The sequence below is a fragment of the Peromyscus leucopus genome, chromosome 13 (genome assembly GCF_004664715.2).
Source record: "Peromyscus leucopus breed LL Stock chromosome 13, UCI_PerLeu_2.1, whole genome shotgun sequence".
NCBI classification, from domain to species: domain Eukaryota; kingdom Metazoa; phylum Chordata; class Mammalia; order Rodentia; family Cricetidae; genus Peromyscus; species Peromyscus leucopus.
Window position 1 is genome coordinate 7,504,211 of NC_051074.1, and position 21,739 is coordinate 7,525,949.

The window sequence follows — 21,739 nt, forward strand, 5'->3', positions numbered from 1 at the left end:
TCCCTAGGCTGACGGTGTCCCGGATTCTCCTGGGAAGCTGGGTGACCGAGGGACAAGAGACATGCCAATCCAGCCCAGTGGCTCACCTTAGCTCCTGCAGGTCCCCTTCGGCCAAAGCCCCCCTGTGGGAAGAAGCCATATGACTTTGAGGAGGCGATGGGGGAATGCTGAGTCCTAACACACGTATCCACCCATTGTAGAGCAAACTCCATGCCAGAAACTCCTGTCTGTCTAGGAGGCTGGTGAGCTCACACCGAGACCTTCCTGCCTTCTTTCTACTTCTGTGCTATGCCTGCTTGTTACTCCAGTGGAAGTTTGGGAATGACTCCCGACCTGCCAAGGAAAATAATGGCTTCTGGCTGCAGAACCCCAGCCAGTTCCCAGAGAAGAATGAGAAGAAAGAATTCCAACCTTCCTATTGCGCTAACTTAGCAGAGCCGGGATGCTTCCCTGTGGTAGAGAGAGTCCTGGGTTCTCAACCCTCCCGGCCAAATACAACAAGACCAACCCCAGTACACACATGTGGACCTGAGAGTTGGGCTTATGTCTTGGCAGCTTCTCCCTGGGTGTTCCAGAGGTGAGCCTTAGTTTCAAAATATGTGGGCTCACTGCAGAAGGACCCAGGGACTCCCCACCTTGAGACTGCTCCAGTGGAGAGCTGGGGGAAGGGATCTGTGGGTGTGCCAGGCTATCTTGTCAACGTAGGAGCCACATTCTCCACCCCCAGGGTGGTCAGCCCAGGAATGCACAGTAGCTACTCCTCGGCCTCCACAGTGCTGTTCTCCTGCCTTGGGTCAGTGTGACTGTGAGGACCACTCCTGTCCTGCATAGAGTAGCAATCCAGCCCCTCTCCTCCCTAAGGAACATCCATCACACTCCGTGTTTTATTGCTTAATGGCAGCCTGCAGAGGCCAGAGGAGGCAGCCAAGGAGTGCCCTGACCCCGAGGAGCCCATCTTGGTCTGTGTTTGGCAGAGCAGACTCCTCAGGGAAGGGACAGAAGGCATGTCTGTTGCTCCTCACCCTGAGGCAAATTTACTGTGTTCCATCCCTTGGCACCTAGTGAGGCTCTACATTGAGACTAAAAGAGGCCCTGAGTTCCAACAGGAGTTTCTACCTCCCGCCCATAGTGAACATGACCATACCCCACCCCCACCCCACCCCCGCACTGGACTTTCAGCCCTGTCCTAAAATTGTTTTGAGAGCTGGGTTAAACAGCTGATGACAGCGGCCCTTGTCTCCGTGGGACTCAGCCATATTAACCCCCCACCACACCCAGACTTTTACCTACAAACTCAAGCTCACAAGCCCGTATGGTAAGCATTTGGCAGACTGAGCTAGCTCTCCCGTCTAATGTCCAAACTTTTTAAGATAACAATTTAAGTTTTGTTTTAGGAACTTAGAAGCCCTTGAATGCTTCTAAGGGTGTCACCGCTCTGGGAAGCCCTATGCCTCAGGAACTCACTGTGACTGCCAACTGCTGGGCCCAGCTCTGCTGGGGAGCCTGTCCTGAGCTGCCCAGACCAGCCCCCACCACCACCACCACTAACTTCCTGCACTCCCTGAGGACTGTGACCTCCTGGCCACTTCTTCCTCCTCAGGTGGGATTCCTCTTCTCCCAGCTACGGGGACCTGGCTTTCTGCTTGCCTGGGCCCGGGAAGCTTTCAATGGGCTTCATAACAGTTATGGCTTCACCTTGGCTTCCACATTTCTTCCGTGGCTAAATGTGCAATGAGTCGTTCAACGACATACATTCCAGAAATGTATAGAAAGTACGACGTGCTAAACCACAGTGAACCTAGTTTCCTTATGTGAGTGGCACCAAGAAAGAACAAAAAAACAAAACAAAACAAAAACCAAGCAATTATACAAGCAACAAGTGTCTGCTTCAGCCTTCTCCCCCCTCTGCCCTCAGCAGCCAGCATCAGCTGTTAGGATGAGAACAGCAAAGACCTTTCTCTTTTTCTTTTCTTTTTCTTTTCTTTTCTTTTGTGTGTGTGTGGGGGGGGGATTATTTAGCGTTCTCTTTGAAAGGAAAGAACAAAGGACTGATGACAGAGGAAACGAAGAATAAAAATTTTTTCTATAAGCAACAAATTTGGTGTAAAGATCCACGTCTTGCCCTCTGCCTTCCCCATGGGAACACAAGCACGAAGCATGCTAGCTATGCTCTGTGAAGGCCCTAGACTGTGCTCTGGGGCCTCCCTGACACCTCCAGAACCGTGAGCCAAGCAACGTTAAATCAAAAGCCAAAAGCTACTCATTTGAAATTGATGCTAATTGTCTTATTTGGGGTACTGTGTCTGTACAGCATAAAATACGGATGGTTTCAGGAATGGCTCTATCTCCTCCTCCCCCAGTCAGGAGCTGCTCCGTATCAGAACACCAGACGCCAGGCACCAATCTCTTGCCACTGAGCAGCCTGGCAGGACACAGCACCCTAAGATACTCACATCCTTCCCGGGGTCTCCTGGCCTTCCCGGGACGCCATCTCTGCCTGGGAGACCCTGGTGAGGGGAGAAAAAAACAGCCTGAGATTCTCACCTGCAGAGAACATTACCCGCCACCTAGAGAATGTTGCTGGAGATACGTGAGGGGGGGGGGGTCTATTCCCAGGGTGCGGGTCTGTCTACAGGAGGACAGAGATCCGAACACTCTTGAGGGACAGTGCTGCTGGTCTCACAGACTCTGCAGTTCATGGGGGCTGCAGTTGGTGAGGTGTGGTTGACACGAGTCAGTTTTCCGCCTTGAGCACAGAGGGTCTCTGGGTATGGATCACTGTACCATGGGGCCGATGTCACCCGTCTCTCCTTTGGGTCCTCTCTGCTGGCTGTCCCGTCCTGAGTCACCCTGAAAACGACAGGGGTTGGGGAATGAGCCCCATAGGAGGAAAGCTGCAGCCACTGGAATTCTTAGTAGCAGTGAAGGGAAGGTTCTCAAAACAGTGCTCCGAGCTACATCCAGCCCAGCTAATGGTCAGAGCCTAACCATGGCCCTCACTGGGTGGCCTAAGTCCTTCCTACTGAGAACATTCAGCCTCACTTTCCATCCTCTACCACCAAGGCAGGTGACCTGCAGAACAGGCCATCTCAGCAGTGGCCTTTGGCTTAAAGGGTTTCCAAACCACGAACTACAGAGAGCTGCATAGGTTCACTTTTTAAGGCGAGTGCAAAGTGTCCCAGAGGGCATTCCCAGACACACATCTACCAAGTGGCATGCAAACGTTTGTTGTACTGGAAACAAATCAACTCCACTGGACCCCCCCCCCAAATTGAAAGGATAAATTTCATATTTTATCAGCACATTTTAAACGTAAGCCACTCCTTTCTTCTCCCATAGCCTCCCCCCATGAAATCCACAAGAGAGGATCTTCCTTACCGGGTCACCGCGAATGCCAACGTCTCCTCTCTCTCCCTTCTCTCCTTTGGGTCCTTTGTCGCCCTAAATCAGTCACACATAGGAAGTGAAAAACTAGACATTTCCAGTGGAATCTTTTGACAGGTATTTTATCGAGTGTTTGAGATTTATAATATGATGCTGTGTGTTATATACAGGTGTGGGATGGTTGCTATGGTGAGGAAAACGATTGTATCTATTATCCCACTCAATTGCTTTGTTTCTGTGATCAAAGCAGCTGATGTCTCCTATTCTGACTGGAATCTTAATACAGCAGTGTTTATTAATTATAACCTTCATGACATATATTAGAACTCTAGATCATTCATCAAAATTACATTCCCCCTTTTGTAAGTCTCATGATAACACCTATTGCCATTTCCCACTTAGCATGAAGCTGGGGGAAAAAACCACTTCTTTTCTAAAATAAATTTTCTTTTCAAGTATGTATATGTGTCTGTGTGTATGTGGACCCAAGTGCAGTGTCTGCAGAGGCCAGAAGGGGGCATCATATCCCCTGGAGAGGAAGTTACGAGCAGTGATGAAACATCCAAGCTGAGTGCTAGGAACTGAACTGGGGTCCTTTGTAAGATTAGTGTATGTTTTTAACCACTGAGCCATCTCTTCAGCTCCCAAATCACATCAAAACATTTCTGATGTGTTTGGCTAGTCCACAAATGGTTCCTGGGGAGCCACTCAGTGCCAGGCATTGGGAATCCATTTATAGCAGAACAAACGCTGTCTCCACCCTGTAGAACATGCTTTCAAACAAGGAAATAGCATATAGGGTGTAACAGCTGAGAGGGGACATCACTCATACATCTACACACAAACCCATGGAAAGAATATTAACTGGTCCCTGGAGACGGTCTTATATCTTCCCCTGCCCCTGGGAACAGTGAGATAAAGGGACACCTACCCTTCTTCCAGGACTCCCCTGTTCTCCAGATGAACCCGGTAACCCCTTGTCTCCCTGTAAAGACAATGAGAGTGGGTCACGCGATGTGACAGCTCCTCCAGACTCAGCTGCTGGTCACGCGATGTGCCAGCTCCTCCAGACTCAGCTGCTGGTAACTGGGACCTCAGGAATAGAAGCAGTTGGAACTTGGGAAGTAAAGTCACCCACCTCTTCACCATCCAGACCATCCAAGCCAATTTCTCCCAGTTCACCCTGAGAAGAGAGACACAGACAGTGAGTGGAATGAGTTATCCCAGCAAGGGAAAATAAGAATGTACTGGGGGCATTCGCATTAAAGCAAACAAACTTTAGTACCTTCTCTCCTGGGAATCCTCGAGAACCCTGGAAGGTAAGGGAACAAAGGAAACATGAGTGAATCAGGGCCAGTCCCTCAGGACAGATGCCAAAAGATGCTCCCCCACCCCGGCCTGTGTCTGAAAGGCCCTGGCTCTGAGGGTTCCACATTAAACATGTATTCTGGCTTCCTCTCTCACCACCAAGTGAGGTGCTATAAAGTGAATGTGCCTGGAGGTGAACACTTGGGTGGTCTTCATCTCTGGAACGGAGAGGTAAATCCGAAGACAGAAGAGCAGCTTCATAGCTGGCAGTAAGCTGGCCCCTCCCCTTCCACTCTGCTCTCCATGTCAGCAAGCAGCCGCCCCTGGAATCCCATGCAAGTCATGGCTGCACCTCTTCCCCTGGCTCCTCCCAGCCAGCCTGTGGCACCTCGTGACTGGCTCCTGGCTGCTTAATGTTTCCACAGGAAACTATTTCTCTGCTCAGGCTGCTTTCCAGCCATAGCCTCTGCTCTGGACTCCTGACCCACCCACTGCAGAGCTACCCTCAGTAAGAGACCCTGGCTACTGGGCACTAAGTATGGAGAAACCCGGGCCCGCAACCCTCCCTCCCCAAGGCACACAGAGAGGTCGGATCCTCCCTGCATGCACGTTCCTGCCTCTCCTACGCCCCGGATCCATACTGTACCTTGACTCCTCTCTGGCCTGGGCAGCCCTGGAAACCTTGTGTACCATTCACACCAGGTGGACCTCGCTCACCCTGCAAAGAAAACAAAGGCATGTTGCACGCTGGCGTCCCTTGTCTGGTGGCTCTTCTAACTCGGTCTCAGAGAATGGCATGCAGCATGGAGAGGGTGTCACTGGAACCAGGCTATGTGTGCCAACATCCCCAGTCCCCTAGCTCCTGGCTGAGCAAGAACTCACAACTTTATGCGGGGAATAAACTCTGGGATGGTAGCAGCACCCAGGGGCTACTGCCTGACTGGCTGAATGTCAGTGACCCTGACACCCAGTATGGGTGCTGGGTCCCATAGAAGTTCTCTCCCCTGACCATTCCTCTGTGTTGTCATGGTTCCCAGCTGTTCCATGACAACAGAGTCAACACTGACTCCCTTATCTAAGCGGGACACCTGGAGGTCTCTTACTCTCCCGGGAGCCCCGCCATCCCATATCCCAGAGATGGGCCTTGTTCTAGGGTCCCAACGCCTCTCAGACTTGTCAAAGTCTTGCTACATAATAGCTCAGGCTGCCCCTCACCCCCCTGCCTCAGCCTCTCAGAACCTGGGATTAGGAGTGCTTACACTAATTTCTGCTCATATTCACTTAAAGTGGACACTGGGCACACCATGCTTGGAGGCCCCCTGCCTAACCTTTCTCCACTCTGAAACAGATCAAGTCCCCACCTGCATGTCACATCCACAATTATGACGTTCAAAGAACCTCATTGCTCATAGCATGGAAATGCAAGGAAAACGGTTAACTAGGTTAGGAAATCATTTTTTCTCCTAATGAGAAGGGCCCTGGCCGCCAGACAGATGACAAACTCCACTGTTCGGCCCCCACTTGGGAAGAACTAGAGGCAGTAAAAACTTGAGGGAAAGGGTAGCTTCTACTCACCGGTCCACCTTCGTCACCAGGATAGCCTCGGTAGCCGTCTTCCCCGGAGATACCCTGAAATAAAGCACATGAGTCCTCATGTCACCTGTGTTCTGTATAAAGCACCTCATCAGTCCCTCCACTGGGTGGGGCTGTTCTGAAACTCAGCGGGGCAGTAAGGCAGTAGGCGTTGGCCAGAACCGAGTGCTGCTATTCAGTGATAAACCTTTCCATCAGGATCGTTCAGGCTCTTCCTTTACCAAGAGAGCTGGTGGCACCCCCTCAAGGCAAACGCTAAGGGACCCACTGACCCACATCGTGAGGCTGCCAGTGGATTTGCACGGGTTTTCCCATTGGTTTATGAAGTGACAAATCCAGATGTCCAAGAGCAGGAGGAGGGGAAGGTGGCAGGTGCTTGGGCCTTCTCTGTCACCAGCAAGACACACCCTGGGGATACCGGCCGGAGGCCAGAACTGGCAATAGCACTGGGGCTCTTCTCCCTCTCGTGTCCATACACGATATTGGAGAAGTCACTCAGCTAAGATTGTCGGGGCCTGCAGTCTAGCCTGAGGTGTGACGAGCCCAAGTGTCTACCTTTGGCCCGATGCTGCCGATGGGTCCTCTGTCTCCTCTCTCTCCAGAGCACTTGCATGGAACCCCGCAGCAAGCTTTCTCGGCAATGTTGTCCTGCCAAGAAAAAAAAAAAAAAAGAAAAATAAAGAAGAGAAAACAGGAAGCCACCAAGGGGCTGGTAATGGTCTCAATCTGTGGCACACGCGATGGAGAGACCTAAAGCCACTTCCTCAAAGCCGGCTACTGCCGAGGGCTCAGCTCTTGGCATAGGGTGGGATGCCATTGCTGGAAGAGAAAAGAGCAACCAACTATGGTAATTCTTATCCACGCTGTCCCAGACTAGACCAGGTTTCCAGAAATTTCCAATACAGATATTCAAGGTTTGTATTTATTCAGTATAACCTCCACCTGTCTAAACCTCAATTGTAAAATCCGACAAATACTTTAGAGCTGGCTGAGGTCAAAGAAGATTCAAAATGAGAAATTCATGGCCTGCCTTCCTCTGAGCCGTGGTCAGACTCGTGGCAATCAGTACTTGCCTGGTGGAGTCCCTGGAGGGTGGGCAGCATGTGGGAACCTGGCCTCTGAGCCACAACCACCACAATGTGGTCACCAGTGTCTCTACCACCACCAGCCCCTCTGCGTCCCTCCCCCACCCATCCCCTGACCTTACACATCCCGATGTGTTTACATTGCCATGCACTGAACTAGCTGATCACGCATGCCCTAGGCCATGAGCTCCCTGCAGTATTTTTCTGCCCTGTTCTAGGCTGAACCTGCTTCTACCCAATAAAAACAGCCTAATTTTGTGTGACAGAGAGAAGTGGAGAAGAAGAAGGGGCAGAGCTGGTCCCTCCCACTCCTACAGCACTAGTCCCTATCTGAGAATCACTGGCCCCACTCCCCGCCCCCACTCCCCATCCCAGGGGGCAACTGCTCCCACTGAGAGAGGAGCTCAGAAGAGGAGGCAAGGAGAGGACTCTCCCACCAGGGAGTGGTCTCCCTCTCTCTTTCCCTGTATAGTCGTGATTCCATCATGCAGATAAGGCAGATGCCATATCCAGGTCTCATACAGCAATAAAACAGGTCTCAAGTGAATTCAATGACACACCCAAATACCCTTCCCCCAGTCACCGGGCCATCAAGTCATCCGGCTTTGCTGTCTTGAGACGCCAAAAACCTAAATTAGTGTGTGTGCAAAACTCTAAGAGAAACAAAGACTCACAAGCTGCTCTGCCAGCTCATAATCCAAGTCAAGCAAGTTGAGCCTCAGGGGCCTGTCGTACATGAAGCCCCGCCCAAACTCCAGCTGCTGCGTCAGCCGCTCCAGGTTGGCCACGCGTTCAAGGCCCACCAGGATCAGGGCTCGGACACCTGCAAGAAAAGAACCATTTAATTAATACACCTCGCCTAGGCATTAGAGAGCCAGATGTCATTTTTCCTGACTCTGGTTTTGCTCAGTTATCCAATTTTTTGGGGGGAGGGGTGTTGTTCAATTTACATTTTTGGGGGGGGGCGGAGAGTGAATACAAGTACCACACATGATGGTCACACACACACACACACATACACACACAATCAGTCAATCAATCAATCAATCAATCAAAACTTTTTAAAAAGAAAGTATGCTTGAATAGCTCTGCTTCCTTAACATCTTCTAGAGCAGTGACTCTCAACCTGTGGGTCGTGACCCTTTTGGGGATCACGTATCAGATATCCTGCATATTAGATAATTATATTACAATTCATAACAATAGCAAAATTATAGGTATGAGGTAACAATGAAAATAATTCTATGGTGGGGGTCACCATATCATGAGGAACTGTATTAAAGGGTCGCAGCATTAGGAAGGTTGAGAACCACTGCTCTAGAGCCTCTGGCTTCGGCAACTGCTTCATCGTCAACAGCGGGATGTTCCAAAGCTCACCTGACCAAGCAAGGCTGCCCATCCAGTCATGGGCAGGTCTGCTTGATAAGAACTTATGTGATTTATTTCACATTAGTTATGTGTATATTAATTTAAGGGATGAACATTGGTTGTGTTATAGTTAGCGGTTTAACTATGAAGCTGGGAGAACTGGAAACTGATAGTGTGGCAGCTTTCTAGTCATCTCCTGCCATCCTTAGCGTATGTGATGGCCTTGAGTGAACTAATACTTGAGTCCTTTTGCAAAAGCCTCACTAATTCTGGATAGTCCCCTGGTAAATGTGTCTCTGAAGCAGGGCTAGGACCTGGCACTAAAGCTATCCCTTGCTCAAAAGTAACTTTAGTACTCTATGTTATAGCCCAAGCAGGGAAAGAAGGGCCCAGAGGCAGGGCTAGAGCCTCTGGTGGCCCACACCCCAGGACTCCATTGCCAGACCCAGCAAAGTGGCAGGTCTGCCCTGGACAGTGGGGAGGGCTCACTTCTCACACTGAGGAAGCCTGGCACCCACCTTCTTGCCGGAGTTCCTCCGATGCTCTGTGTAAGTCAGCCAGGTCGCCATCGGCTCCATCCGTGAAGTGAATGACTACCTATAAGCAACAGGAGTCAAGGCTCACCCTACTGCCAGAGAGCATGACAGACAGTCGGAAGGGAACTGAGGGGATGGTGAGTTCAAATTCCGCATCTACAGCCGAGGGGACTATAGGCCAAGGTCAAGGGCACTGTGCTATCAATGCGTAACATGATACGTGTGTGTGTGCTCATGTGCGTGTGTGCGTGCGTGCGTGAGTGCGTGCGTGCGTGCATGCGTGCGTGTGTGTGTGTGTGTGTGTGTGTGTGTGTGTGTGTGTGTGCGCGCACGTGCTGGACTAAACTGTGTTGAAATTCTGATTTATGGTACCTTAAAATGTGACTGCTTTTGCAGACAGGATCTTAAAGAAACAGCTAAGCTGAGTGAGACTGCTGGGTAGCCCCTAATCTAGTCTGACTGGTGACCTCCTAGGAGGAGCCGATTGAGCCACAAGCAGCCAGAGGCATGACCCCTGTGAGGACCCAAGGAGAAGGCTGCCATTTACAAGTCAAGCTGAGAGGCTTCAGAGAACGAGCCTACCAGCCTCCAACATTGTGAGAAAGAAATTCTTGTGGTTTAAGGCACTGTGCCTGTGGTATTTTGTTTGGCAGTCTTGGCAAACAAATACAGCATGAGTGCACATAGTGTGTGTGTGTGTGTGTGTGTGTGTGTGTGTGTGTGTGTGTGTGATGTGTTGTGTTAATAATGTGCAGTGGTGTATGTGTGTGTGTGTGTAGTATGGTGAGTGTGTTATGTGTATGTGTGATATAGTGTGTGTATGTGTGTGAGTGTGTTATGTGTGTTTGTAATGTGGTGAGTGTTTGTATTATGTGTGGTATGGTATATGTGTGTGTTGTGTGTATGTGCAATGTGGTGAGTATGTGTGCTATGTGTATGTGTGGTGTGGGGGTATGTATATGGTTTGATGTGTGTGTTTGAGCATGTGTGTATGATGTGTGTGTGTACAGAGAGAGAATACAAACAGACAGCCTATCTTTAACAAGACTATAATTAAAAGTGGGTCCATCACAAATCCTACTCTTCCCAGCTGAATTACTAATTTCTAGGACATTGGGGGCTTAAAGGGCTCTAACAAGACAAAGAAGACACAGGGAATTACGGTCAGTCCATAAGAGAGGAACTCTCCTCACAGGCGCTAACAACCCTGTCCCACCCACTGTGATACACGGCCCAACACTCAGGGTGAGTTTCCAGAAGCCAGAGTTGCTGCTGCACACGGAACTCCCAGCCCTGGGCCACTCACCTTCACACTGTCGGGTGAGGACTGCCTGAATTTGTTCTGGTACAGCTTCAGGGTGTCAGCTGTGAGGATGTATGGGTGCTGGCTTCGCATGTTGCGAAACTTCTCAAACAGCTCCGGCTGGTACTCGGCAAAGTCAAAGGCCTCCACGGGCCCGGAGGGCGTGTTGGCCGCCACCGACACCCGCACAGTGGGCAGCTGGTTGCCGCTGCAGCTGATCCTTTGCATCTGGCTGATTCGATTCAAGATGGTGTCCACCTTGGACTCGAGTCCCTTCTGACTCACAAATACATTCTGATCTCGAGATCCATCAAACCCCAGGATGACTTCCAGATTACAGGCTGGCAAGGAGAGACGCAGGTAGACAGCAAAATGAGGTCTTGCACGTGGGAACTCAGAGAAGCAACTAGTTCTGACTCCCTCTCACTGTCAGGAAACAAAACTCTGGGCCATTTGAATATGTTTGCTCTTGGTGGAGGGGAGGGGTTGGCTATTTAGTCACAATGATGTACATTTGGTATTTAAGTCTCTCTCAAGTTGGTGTTTTAAATTGAAAGTACTGTAGAACACAAATGTCCCAACCCAGGCAACTGATCCAATAAACATATAACTGCAAATGAGAGGCAGACCCATAACCCTAGCACCAGCCCACCCAGGAGTTTTATGAGTTCCAATTCAGGCTCCAAAGCAAGCTGTGTCACACAAAAATACATTTTTAAAAATAAGTGAGCCTAAACTATCTGGGGAATTAAATAGTGGGAGAAAAAGTGAAGCTGATAAGGCTTTGACTCTTATCCTGAGAGAACCTTCTAGAACAGTGGGTAGGTGAGCACAGGGTCATAAATAAATGTCCAAAGCAACCATGAACCTGGGGAACCCACAGGACAGCACTAGGGACACTCAGTGCCAGCAGGAAGAGTGAAGTTGTGCACGTGACGATTACCTTTGGAAACGTCTGTCACACCAGGGCAGAGGGTTTCGTGCATCGCGTCATGCAGAGTCTCCAGAACGGTCTCACTGAGTTCCGACAGCTCCTGTACGCTGCTCACCCGGAAGGCCGTGGCGCTGTTGGAGGCTATCCTCCCCACCTCCTCAGAGTCAATGTTTCTCACGCCCACAGTAAACACCTTGACCCCTTTCTGGGTGAGGGCCAGGCTCACTTCCTGAGCATCCTCCACTGACTTCCCTCCTGTGATCACGAAGGCGATCTGAGGGACGCGCTCATTCAGGCGGCTGCCAGCGTCAGGCACGAAGTGATTCAGCCGCAGGTGCTCCAGGCCCACCTTGGTGTTGGCATGCCTCCCTCCCTTGTAGACCACTTTGTTGATGGCTTCAATAATCTGCCTTTTGGTGGAATAGTCCCGCAGGAAGAATTCATCCGTCGGGTCTGAGTTGTACTGGACCAGCCCCACTCTGATGGAATCGCCATCTTCATAGACGGTGTCCACAATTTCAGATACAAAACGGAGTACTTCCTGGAAACTGTCCCTCCTGAAATTGATGGACCCATCCAACAGGAACACGATGTCGGCCTTTTTCTTCTCTACAAGTGAGTACAAGGGAGATGAGGGGAGCTCGGGCCTCCAAACTCAGAATGTGAACACACACAACACAAATCAAAATAACTAAGACGTCTACTACTTCGTCTGTCAGGAGAGCTTGCACTCTGTTCCATGCCCCTCTAGACCCATCCTGCAGACAGTACACTAAGAACTGGAAGATAAATGGCAAGTCACCCAAATAAAAGGGAAAGGAGGCATAAGAACTCAGCAAACCAGACCTGATTATCTGACCACTTACACTTATGCTTCCAGAAATGCCAAAATGGGAGATTGGAGACAGTGTGAGGAACACAGGATGTGCCCACCCAGCTCAGAAGGAGACAGTTAAAAAATAAAGAGGGACCGTGGATCCCTCAGGAAAACTGCCCCTGCTTGAGTACACTGAGTGTCTGAAAGACCATCGCCCAGAAGAGAAGCAAGGCAAAGGGGTCTGGAGGGGTTGGATTAGAATCTCAAGGGTAAGAACTTAGACATGGAGAGGCTGCCATAAGTAGGACAGTCATGGTGATCATATTGGTCCAAAGAAGGAAGTGTGCCTAGATCACAATAGGTAACCCACCATGAGAGATGACCTGACTTCAAATCTGTGTGCAGTGGGCATTGGCTGACTCCAGCCAATGAATGTGATCCTCCAAGACAACTACATCAAGCCTTCAGCAGCTCTGTGGTTAACTTCAGGAAAGATGGAGGGCTGATGACCATATGCTTTGGGGGACATGTTTCCCTCTACAATTTCAAATGAACTATTTCCCCAGTATTTAATTTCTAATATCTGTAGACACAACCCTGACAATATTATTGCAAAGAAAGCTAGTTATCATTTCATTTAAAACAGTTGACACCATATTCTGCAATCAAGCATCAAACAGCTCCTACCTGGCCTTGAGGGAGAAAATATGTCTACACCAGGAGGCCGAGGAGTAGCCCCAGATGGTCCAAATGCAAACATGACCCTCTCTTCTATATTGGGCAGCTCTCTGAATTCCCGAACCGTGAAGACCAGTCTGGGGTCATTGATGATGGTTTGCAAGTCGACTCTATCGATGTTTCGGTCACCTATCCCTATACTCGTGATCCCTGATGAGCTTATGATTTGGGCATGCCTAGCCACATCATCCTGGGACTTCCCACCCAGGATTAACACCAGGTGTTGAGGCACTCCATCTTCTATCCGGCTCCCAGCAGACTTCACAAAGAGGTTTCTTGCCACAAACTCCAGGGCTTTGCCAGTGTTCAGGGGAGACCCTCCTTTGAACCTCAGACGCCGTATAGCTTCAAGCACAGGAGCCTGTGACCTGTGGGTCTTCAGGTAGAACTCAGGGAAGACATCATTGCTGAACTGCACGACCGCAATCCTCTTTTGACTGGGGCCAATGTTGAATTTTTGAACAATCTTGCTCACAAAGTCTCGGATATAAGCGATGCCTTCAGGCTTGACGGCATCGGAGCTGTCAATCAGGAAGACAATGTCGGCGGCATCACTTTCAATCACTGCAGACAGAAGAAAAAGTGGAGTTCAGTGCCTGTGCATTCCCGCTCGGCCTTTCTCACTACCTCAGCTTCTGGCGCTTGTGTTTGTCACACCTAGTGTGACCCAACACTGAAGTTATAATCTAACACGTGTTGGGCTTTTGAGACTTAAGCCTTGACAGATGTGTTTTCCAGGTTAATGGTGCTTGCCAGCATGCCTGATGATCTGAGTTCAAGATCCCACAGAAGAGCAACCACTCTCAAAACTTGTCCTCTGACCTACACACACACACACACACTTTTTAACAAAAAAAAATGACATTCTAAATGCAGGTAATAACTACTTCTTCAAATATTTTAAGTCATCCAAAACTTTCTCTAAGTCAACTTTATTTTGATTTTGGCCTTGTGGCTTGGGTTACTACTAATTTTAAACCTATGGGGATTGTTGAGAAACTAATCCCATGTTACCATAGCAACAGAAAATCATGAATCATGAACAGGAACCACCAAAGAGACTGTGACCACCGAGGCCCACATCTTTGTCACATGAAAGGAGGGAGGAGACACCTGAGGTCAACTGTGACCACTTGTCCACAGTGAACACCACTAAGATGAGTCCCACGTGGATCTTCAGCATTTGCTGCTGCTCTGCCTCCATCCGTGGGGGAAGGGTTCCCACAATGCAATGCTGCATGCCAAGAGTCATGTCAACTGTCCCCAGACATTGGCTTTCTTATATTCCTTGAATCTTGTTAAATTGCATTTTAATGAACCTATAGCATTCAATTTTTTTCTTTTTACTATTATTTTCTCTTCTCTCCAGGATGAGGTTTTTAACTAGTGGAAAACTCTATACTGCAAAGTTTTACTTCATGCTGGGCTTTTTTTTTAATTGAATGAAATTACCTGAAGACTGTTGCATTAGATTTATGAGAAACAGAAGTAATTTCCTGTCCAGGCTTGGGTCCAATGCCCATGTTAGCTCATGATGAATGTGCAAATATTCCAAAAAAGAGATAAATCCAAAATCTGAAGCAATTCTGGTCCCAAGAATTTTGAATATTTCAACTTGTATAAAATTAATCAAAATATCTTGGGAAAGATGAGCCACATTCTCCTGTTGGAATTCCAGATGTCTCTCAGCTATCCTTCAACTAAACTAATAGGTTGCCTCTCAGTGAATTTCGGCCTGGTTTTTGCCTCAATTCCAGGCTTTTCCAGTGCAATACTACAAAGTGAAATGTTGAGCTGATTATGAAGTGAGGTCATTCACTAAGAAAGAGGAAAACTGGGGAACTGGCCTGGGTCACAGTCTTGGGGTTCCCTGCTGAGCACAACACCCCCGGGACCAAAGGGAAACAAAGAGGGGGAAGTAAGAAAAGGGGGTAAAGAGATATGGGGGTGCCTACAATATATACGAGTATGAAAATTTTATTTTAAAAATATTATGTTAGGAGAGCAGCCTGCCTCCACGGGTCTTACCTGCAGGAGGATAGCGAGTACTGGTCAGGATCTGCTGGATCTGCTGGGAGGTTAGAGTGGTGATGGGTGTCAGCAGTTTCTGCTCCAGTCTGGGCAGCTCCCTGAAGGTGCTCACTGAGAACACGTACTCGGGGCTCAGGGAGATCTTCACCAGCTCCTCCTGGTTTGTGTGCCTGGCTATGGTCAGAGGGGCCACGCCAAACTGCTTAAGCTCCACTGCTGAGTCGTCTACCTCGTCATCGGACTTCGACGATGAAATGAGGACCAGGAACTGCGGGACACCCTCTTCTATCCGGCTCCCCAGCGGCCTCTGGAAGATGTTCTTGAGCACGTACTCCAGGGCATTGCCGATGTAGACCTGCCTCCCGCCCTTGGGCCTCAGCCGGCGCACAGCATTCTGCACTTCATCCTTGCTGAAGTGAGCATTCAGAGGAAACTCCATCTTGGGGTCCTCACTGAACTGGATGACTGCTACCCGGGTGGTGTCAAAGCCTATGTCCAGGAACTCAACCAGCCTCTCAATCAGGGTGCGGATGTGCTGGAACTCCGGGCTGGCATTTTGGGATCCATCGATGAGAAAGACCACGTCCTTCTTGCTGCTAGCACCTGTAAAGTAGACAGCATTATGGCCTTCAGCTTCAAGGATGTCAGACCTCAAGCACTAGTGAGCCATCTCCTAGTCTGTCATCAAATCTGTGCCCAGTGGGCAAGAGATCTTAGCACCAGGCTCTACAGTAAGAAGACCAAAGAGCCATTCCTGTGTGTTTTCACATCTAAATGTCAGATGAAAGAGAAACCAGCAAGAGACTTGGAAGGCAGAGCCCGAGGGAGGCAGAAGCCAAAGAGCTGTACCTACACCAGGGGCATCAACTGTGGCAAGAACTGCCCACAGGCCCCCTACGAGGGTGCTGGGAAGAGGCACTGGTTCTGCCAGGTGGGGGACTCAGAAGAGAATGCACTCTGAGGAGTGTGAGGAGGTGAGGGTGAGCAATGGGTTGGTGTGGTTGTGAGAGGGCAGGAGAGACCCTGCACAGTGCACACCTAAGTCTTCCAAAGGTGAAGGTGCTGGAGGGCAGTGGGGTACTGAGAGAGCTGTCCCGAGCAACACACATCTACCATAAGAGGAATCATCCAGCACCGTGGAGAACGCCGTGATGGGGGCACAGTGAGTGAGATGTGAAGGGGGTAAACTGAGCAGGGACAAAGAGAAGGGTAGAAGGCAGAGATGGGCCATCCCAGGGGAGGGGGGCGGGGAAAGATCACTCTGAAGTGTGAAGTGTGGAACCATCACTGGGAGGGACCAAGCAGAGCTTCTGTTCTGAGCATTCTCTTCAAGTTACTTGTAATTTCTCTACGAAATGAGACTCAAGGTCTGAAGTTGAGAGTGAGGCATGGGGAGAGAGAAGTGGGGGACACAAGATGGAAAGAAAGGGGGAGCATACAGAGTGGTCACTGATGTGGGGGGGAGTGAATGAAACAGGAACCAAGCTTGTGGAAGCGTAGGTCTGGTTTCACAAGAGAGAGACTCTGCACACACACACACACACACACACACACACACACACACACACACGCGCGCGCGCGCACAAACGCACACACACACCCAGGCACACAAGCACCCTAGGGCCTCGAGGTACACCCTGACAGATACTCCTGTGCTGCAACAGAGTTCAGAAATGGCTGCATTCCCCTGCTATGCGAAAGAGAGAGAGAAAGAGAGAGAGAGAGAGAGAGAGAGAGAGAGAGAGAGAGAGAGAGATTCCTCAAATGTATATGAGTGTGAACATCTTCGAACATTCCATGTAAGTGCACAGAGCACATGGCTCTCACCTGAACACCAAGGAAAAGCTGATCCTCAGGGCACACAGGAGGCAAATCCTGCCTCCAAATTTCTGTCGCATGCCATTACCTCATCTTCCTTCCCTGACCCCTCATTCCCCTCTCTCCACATCATGAAAACACAAGGCCACTTCTGCCCCTTGCTGTCCTGTGACCACCCTGCCTCAGTGCCCAGGATGCACAGGCCCTGGGCCAACACGTGCTAAGGATGGGTGCCTCTTGGCCTCTTTCCTTCTTAGACCTCGTTCAGGGTTATTGTGCACAGAACGGCATGGCCTCTCCACAGTTGGGACACCTCTCAGTCCTAAGCAAATGTCACACATTGGTGCTATAGATACAAACAGAGGGGAGACTCTACCCCTCTGGACAGAGCAGGGCATCCGTGGTCAGGCTCCTCCTGATAGCAGAAGGCTACTGCTTCCAAAGGTGCCACTTAGGCTGGACACTCAGCAAGGGTCTCCCTCAGGCTCCTCTGTAGAGCCTGGATTTATGCCGCGTGCATGCCCTCTTCGGTGCTTTAATTTGGCCACAAACAAGAATCTTAGCTTCTCTATTTGATACCTCAAATAAATAAATAAATAAATAAATAAATAAAGCTCCTAGCTTTTCATACAGCTCTACACTCTATGTGGCAGGGGAAACAAGACTGAAAATGCTTTGCACACAGTCCAAGCAAGTAGCCAAGGTGATTATGGGGAAGAGAAGCTTTAATAATCCCACCCCAACCCCTCACCTGCGCTCGGCAATGGCAAAATCACTGGTTTCAAATTGCTCAGCTCCTCACGGTTAAGCTGGATCACCCTCTCGGAGACCACTTGCTGGACCGTCCCAAGCTCCCGGAAGCTGGGAATGGCCACAGCGAAGTCCGGGATGAAGGAGATGGTCTGCATCTCAGAGATGTCAGCGTTCCCGATGCCGATGCCAATGGGCACAGCCCCGCCCTGCTTCAGGACCGCCGAGGGGCCTCTTACATCATCCCCTGACCGCTCGGCTGTGAGCACGATCAGGAGCTGGGGGACACCTTCTGCTATCCTGCTCCCTGTGGAACTGGTCAGGATATTCCTCAACACGAAGTCCAGCGCCGCCCCTGTGTTGGGGATTGGGCCACCCAGGAGTGTCAACCTGCGGACGGCATTGATGACACCCTGCTGGTCCATGTGGGAATTCAGGTAGAATTCAGGTCTGGTCCGATCGCTGTACTGTACCAGGGCTACCCGCACCCGGTCAGGACCCACATCCAGGCTCTCCACTACTCTCTGCACAAACTCCTTTAGCAGGGGGAAGCCACTTCGGACACCCTCCGAGCCATCGATCAGGAACACCACATCCTTTTCACCTGAAATTGGAGAGAAGCACCTGGTGACTCACACAGGACTGGACACAACAGCTATATACCACCGTGTTGGGTGGCATAACCGCCCCCCAGGAAGGTCCAACCCCAAATCCTCTGTCTGTGAAGAAGACTTTGCAGAGGTGATTAAGTAACAAGTTAGGGAGGAAGGGTGTGGATTCCCCCCAACAGGCACAACATCATTACAGGAAGGGGGACGGGACTAGGGCGCACATCTGGAGGATGGAGAAGAGGCCATGAGCCAGAGAATCTGAATGACTTCTGGACTCTGGAAAAGGGAAAGAAATGGGCCCTCTCCCAGGCCCTCCAACTAGAAGGCAGCCTGCCCTACCAACACCTTGACTTTAGCTGGGGGAGGATGGATTCTGATACTTGACCTAGAAAAATTGTCAGGAAGGAATTCCTTCTGTTGCAAGCCATGGTGTGTGTGGTAAGGCATTGGGGCAGCAGTGGAAAATGAATGTGTGGGAAAGAGAAGGCCCTTTGTTTGAACTTTCTTAAATGTGGACAGAATTGCAAGGCCAGGTGTGGTGACCTTTATGCCAGGACTCAAGAGACAGAGGCAGAAGGATCTCTGTGAATTTGGGGCTAACCTGATCTGCAGAGCAAGTTCCAGGCCAGCTGGGTTATGTACCTCAACCAATCAGGAACTGCTAACTTTGAAAGGTAAACTCCAGGAAATGGCTGGGAACATGGAGAGCCAGGCACTTTGCAAATCTTAAGACTTCAAAGGTTCAAGGCACGAGAGAATCAGTGGAAGAAATGAATGTGACCTCTATGTCAATGTCACAGATCGCCCCAAACCAACCTTGAGAGACTCCCTTTATCAGAAAAGAGGATCTAGAGACTCAGTTTCAATCAAAAGGAATATATGATCGGTGTGTGTATAGATGTGATCGTAATATATATTTGTAGTGTTGTGTGTGTGTGTGTGTGTTCATTCTATCAGCAGGGCAAGCTGCCTTCTAGCTGGAGGGCCTGGGAGACAACCCATTTCTCTCATGATATCATGAGAGAAATATATACACATATATGTGTATATATATTATGTATACATTCATTTTATCATGCAAGGAAGAGTGGTTAAATACCAACTTAAGGGAGTGTGAATTCAGTCAGAAATTTAAATGCAGCTTTCATGATGGAATTGAATTCATCTACCTCCTCTAATATCTTTAGTTTTTAATGAATGTAACTGAAGGACTTGCATCAGTGATATTCCACATAAAGCATATCACTTGACACTTGATGTCAAGATGAAGGCTATTTTAGCTACAACACAGCCATGATAGATGGCTTTATTATCAGATAGGAATTTTTAAAGACAAAATATTGTTATCTAAACCTCTTTAATGCATCTTATATGAAATAGTCTAGTGCCTTTAAAAGGTATTCACCCATATCCTTCCAAGACACAAGTTAGAAAATGAAAGACATTTTGTTCCCCTGGAAATGGCCTGCAATTTCCATGTTCTCTGTATGCCCTGGTAGGGCTTCATCTGAGAACCTAGAGCCAACAGCCTCTGCTAAAGTTCTAAAGCTAGAGACTGGGCCGCAGGGGGAGCCCACATGGATGTGCCATACCTGATACAGGCCCTACACTCTGGGCAGCTTTCAGAAGGCTCACAATCTGTGGCTGGAGGTCCCCAATCTTCGGAAGCGATTCTGCAGTCAGGATGAACGCAGGGGATGGCACGATCTGCTCCAGCTCATCCGGATTAGCGTTCTTGGCTTGAAAGATGAAAGGTATCACGCCTCTCTGCTTCAGGGAGCTTGCTGGCCCGGCCACAGCATCTGTTGACCTACCGGCAACCAGCAGCACCAGGAACTGCTGCACGTTATCCTCAATGCGGCTGCCAGCCGACCTCACAAAGATATCACTCTGTGCATAGTCCAGGGCGTAGCCCAGGTTGAGGGCTTTACCCGTCTTTATCTTCATCCTTTTCACAAGATTCAGGATTTCAGCCTTACTCTGGTGCTCACTGAAGCGTGACTCCAGCCTGACGTCATCACTGAACTGAGCTATCGCTACTCGGGTCCCGTCCGGCTTCACATCCAGTTCCTCAATGATCTTGTAGAGAAAGTCTCGGATAGCAGGGAACTGGCCCACGACATTGGCGGAGCCATCAAAGAGGAAAAGAATGTCCCGCTTGCCCTCTACAAGGAAAGCAGATGGACACAGTCAGCCAAGAGACCCTGACACCAGGTGGATCCTGCCGAGGACCACCACATGATGTGGGAGTTCACCAGATTCATCTGACATCACCATATCAGCTAGAGAAGAGAATGAAGACCCTGCCGTGGCCTCCGCTGTTCCAGGGCAGCACAATTTTTTTAAAGAAACAGCCCTGGGCTGGCCGTTCTACAAGCCCACCCCCAAGACATTCTTGACAAAGCAAGCTGCTGGAAAGCCTGCCTGTCCTGTTCTCGCAGTTAGACCACTGAGAACAGCCCAGTGTTTTCATGCCGTTACAAATAAAACCACCCAAACTCTGTTTCTCTCTATACTTCTGCTGAAAACTGACCTCCATTTCCTATGACAGAGACTGGTTGCAGACTAACTTCCCATGGACACCTGGGCTGACAGGGATCTGTTCCCACTCAATCATGTTTTCAGTAACTTTAAGGTAAAGAGTCAAGACCCAAAATACTGTCAATGATTTGGGGGCAGGGTTCAAATCTCTGCTAACATTTCCAATCTCCCCAAACGGAAACCACAGAAAACATGAGTGATGGCCAAAAGAGGGCCGTACCACACCATGTAAAAATGTCATCTCAAACTGTTCTGAGAACTACTTCAGTGAGGCAGCCGTTGGCTCAGGCTTGCTACCCGTCTGGGTGGAGGTGGAAAACTGGTGGGTCTTGTGTATCCGTCTCTGAGGGTCATAATAATCTGCCACAGTAAGAGTAACACAGACTCACTGTTGCGTGAAGATGTACAGATAACTTTTGACACATGGCAGAGTCTGAATGTAGAATGCCACACAAAGGAAGGATTTGAATTTTAAAGGATGCCAAGGCATAATTATCTAATAGAGTCAATCAGTCTCTCTCTTCTTCTCTCTGTGTCTCCTTCCCATTTTCCTCCTTCCCTCCCCCCTCCTTTCTTTCCCCTTTCCCAACTTTCTCATGGATTGTCACTCTAGACCAGTGGTTCTCGATCTGTGGGTCGTGACCCATGTGATGGGTCACCTAAGACCACCGTGCATATCAGATACTTACATTATGATTCACAACAGTAGCAAAATTACAGTTATGAAGTAGCAATGAAATAATTTTTGTGGTTGGTGGGGTCACCACAACATGAGGACCTGCATTAAAGGGTCATGACATTTTAAGAAAGTGGAGAACCACTGGTCTAGAATGTTCACCTTGTTCAGCTTCCGAACAAATCTGAGACCACATGAACAGGTCATAGCTGGATGTTCGACACTTGGAGTCTAAATTTGTTAGGG

The 21,739-nt window shown here is 49.4% G+C and overlaps 1 protein-coding gene across 7 annotated transcripts in view; it reads right to left on the bottom strand.

The window, feature by feature from the left end:
- The window catches only part of Col6a3 (collagen type VI alpha 3 chain), an 80,300-nt gene that overhangs the window by 24,661 nt on the left and 33,900 nt on the right, over positions 1-21,739 (bottom strand). For all 7 annotated transcript variants that reach the window (XM_037210091.1, XM_037210090.1, XM_028880374.2 and 4 more), the window contains 18 exons: positions 19,869-20,441; positions 17,667-18,269; positions 15,095-15,700; positions 13,016-13,630; positions 11,521-12,120; positions 10,581-10,918; positions 9,257-9,335; positions 8,045-8,193; positions 6,841-6,933; positions 6,268-6,321; positions 5,339-5,410; positions 4,670-4,696; positions 4,523-4,567; positions 4,316-4,369; positions 3,379-3,441; positions 2,785-2,850; positions 2,454-2,507; positions 87-122 (listed from right to left, as the gene is read on the bottom strand). In XM_037210091.1, coding sequence (XP_037065986.1) covers positions 87-122; positions 2,454-2,507; positions 2,785-2,850; positions 3,379-3,441; positions 4,316-4,369; positions 4,523-4,567; positions 4,670-4,696; positions 5,339-5,410; positions 6,268-6,321; positions 6,841-6,933; positions 8,045-8,193; positions 9,257-9,335; positions 10,581-10,918; positions 11,521-12,120; positions 13,016-13,630; positions 15,095-15,700; positions 17,667-18,269; positions 19,869-20,441 — 4,127 coding nt within the window. The remainder of the gene's footprint in view (positions 1-86; positions 123-2,453; positions 2,508-2,784; positions 2,851-3,378; positions 3,442-4,315; positions 4,370-4,522; positions 4,568-4,669; positions 4,697-5,338; positions 5,411-6,267; positions 6,322-6,840; positions 6,934-8,044; positions 8,194-9,256; positions 9,336-10,580; positions 10,919-11,520; positions 12,121-13,015; positions 13,631-15,094; positions 15,701-17,666; positions 18,270-19,868; positions 20,442-21,739) is intronic.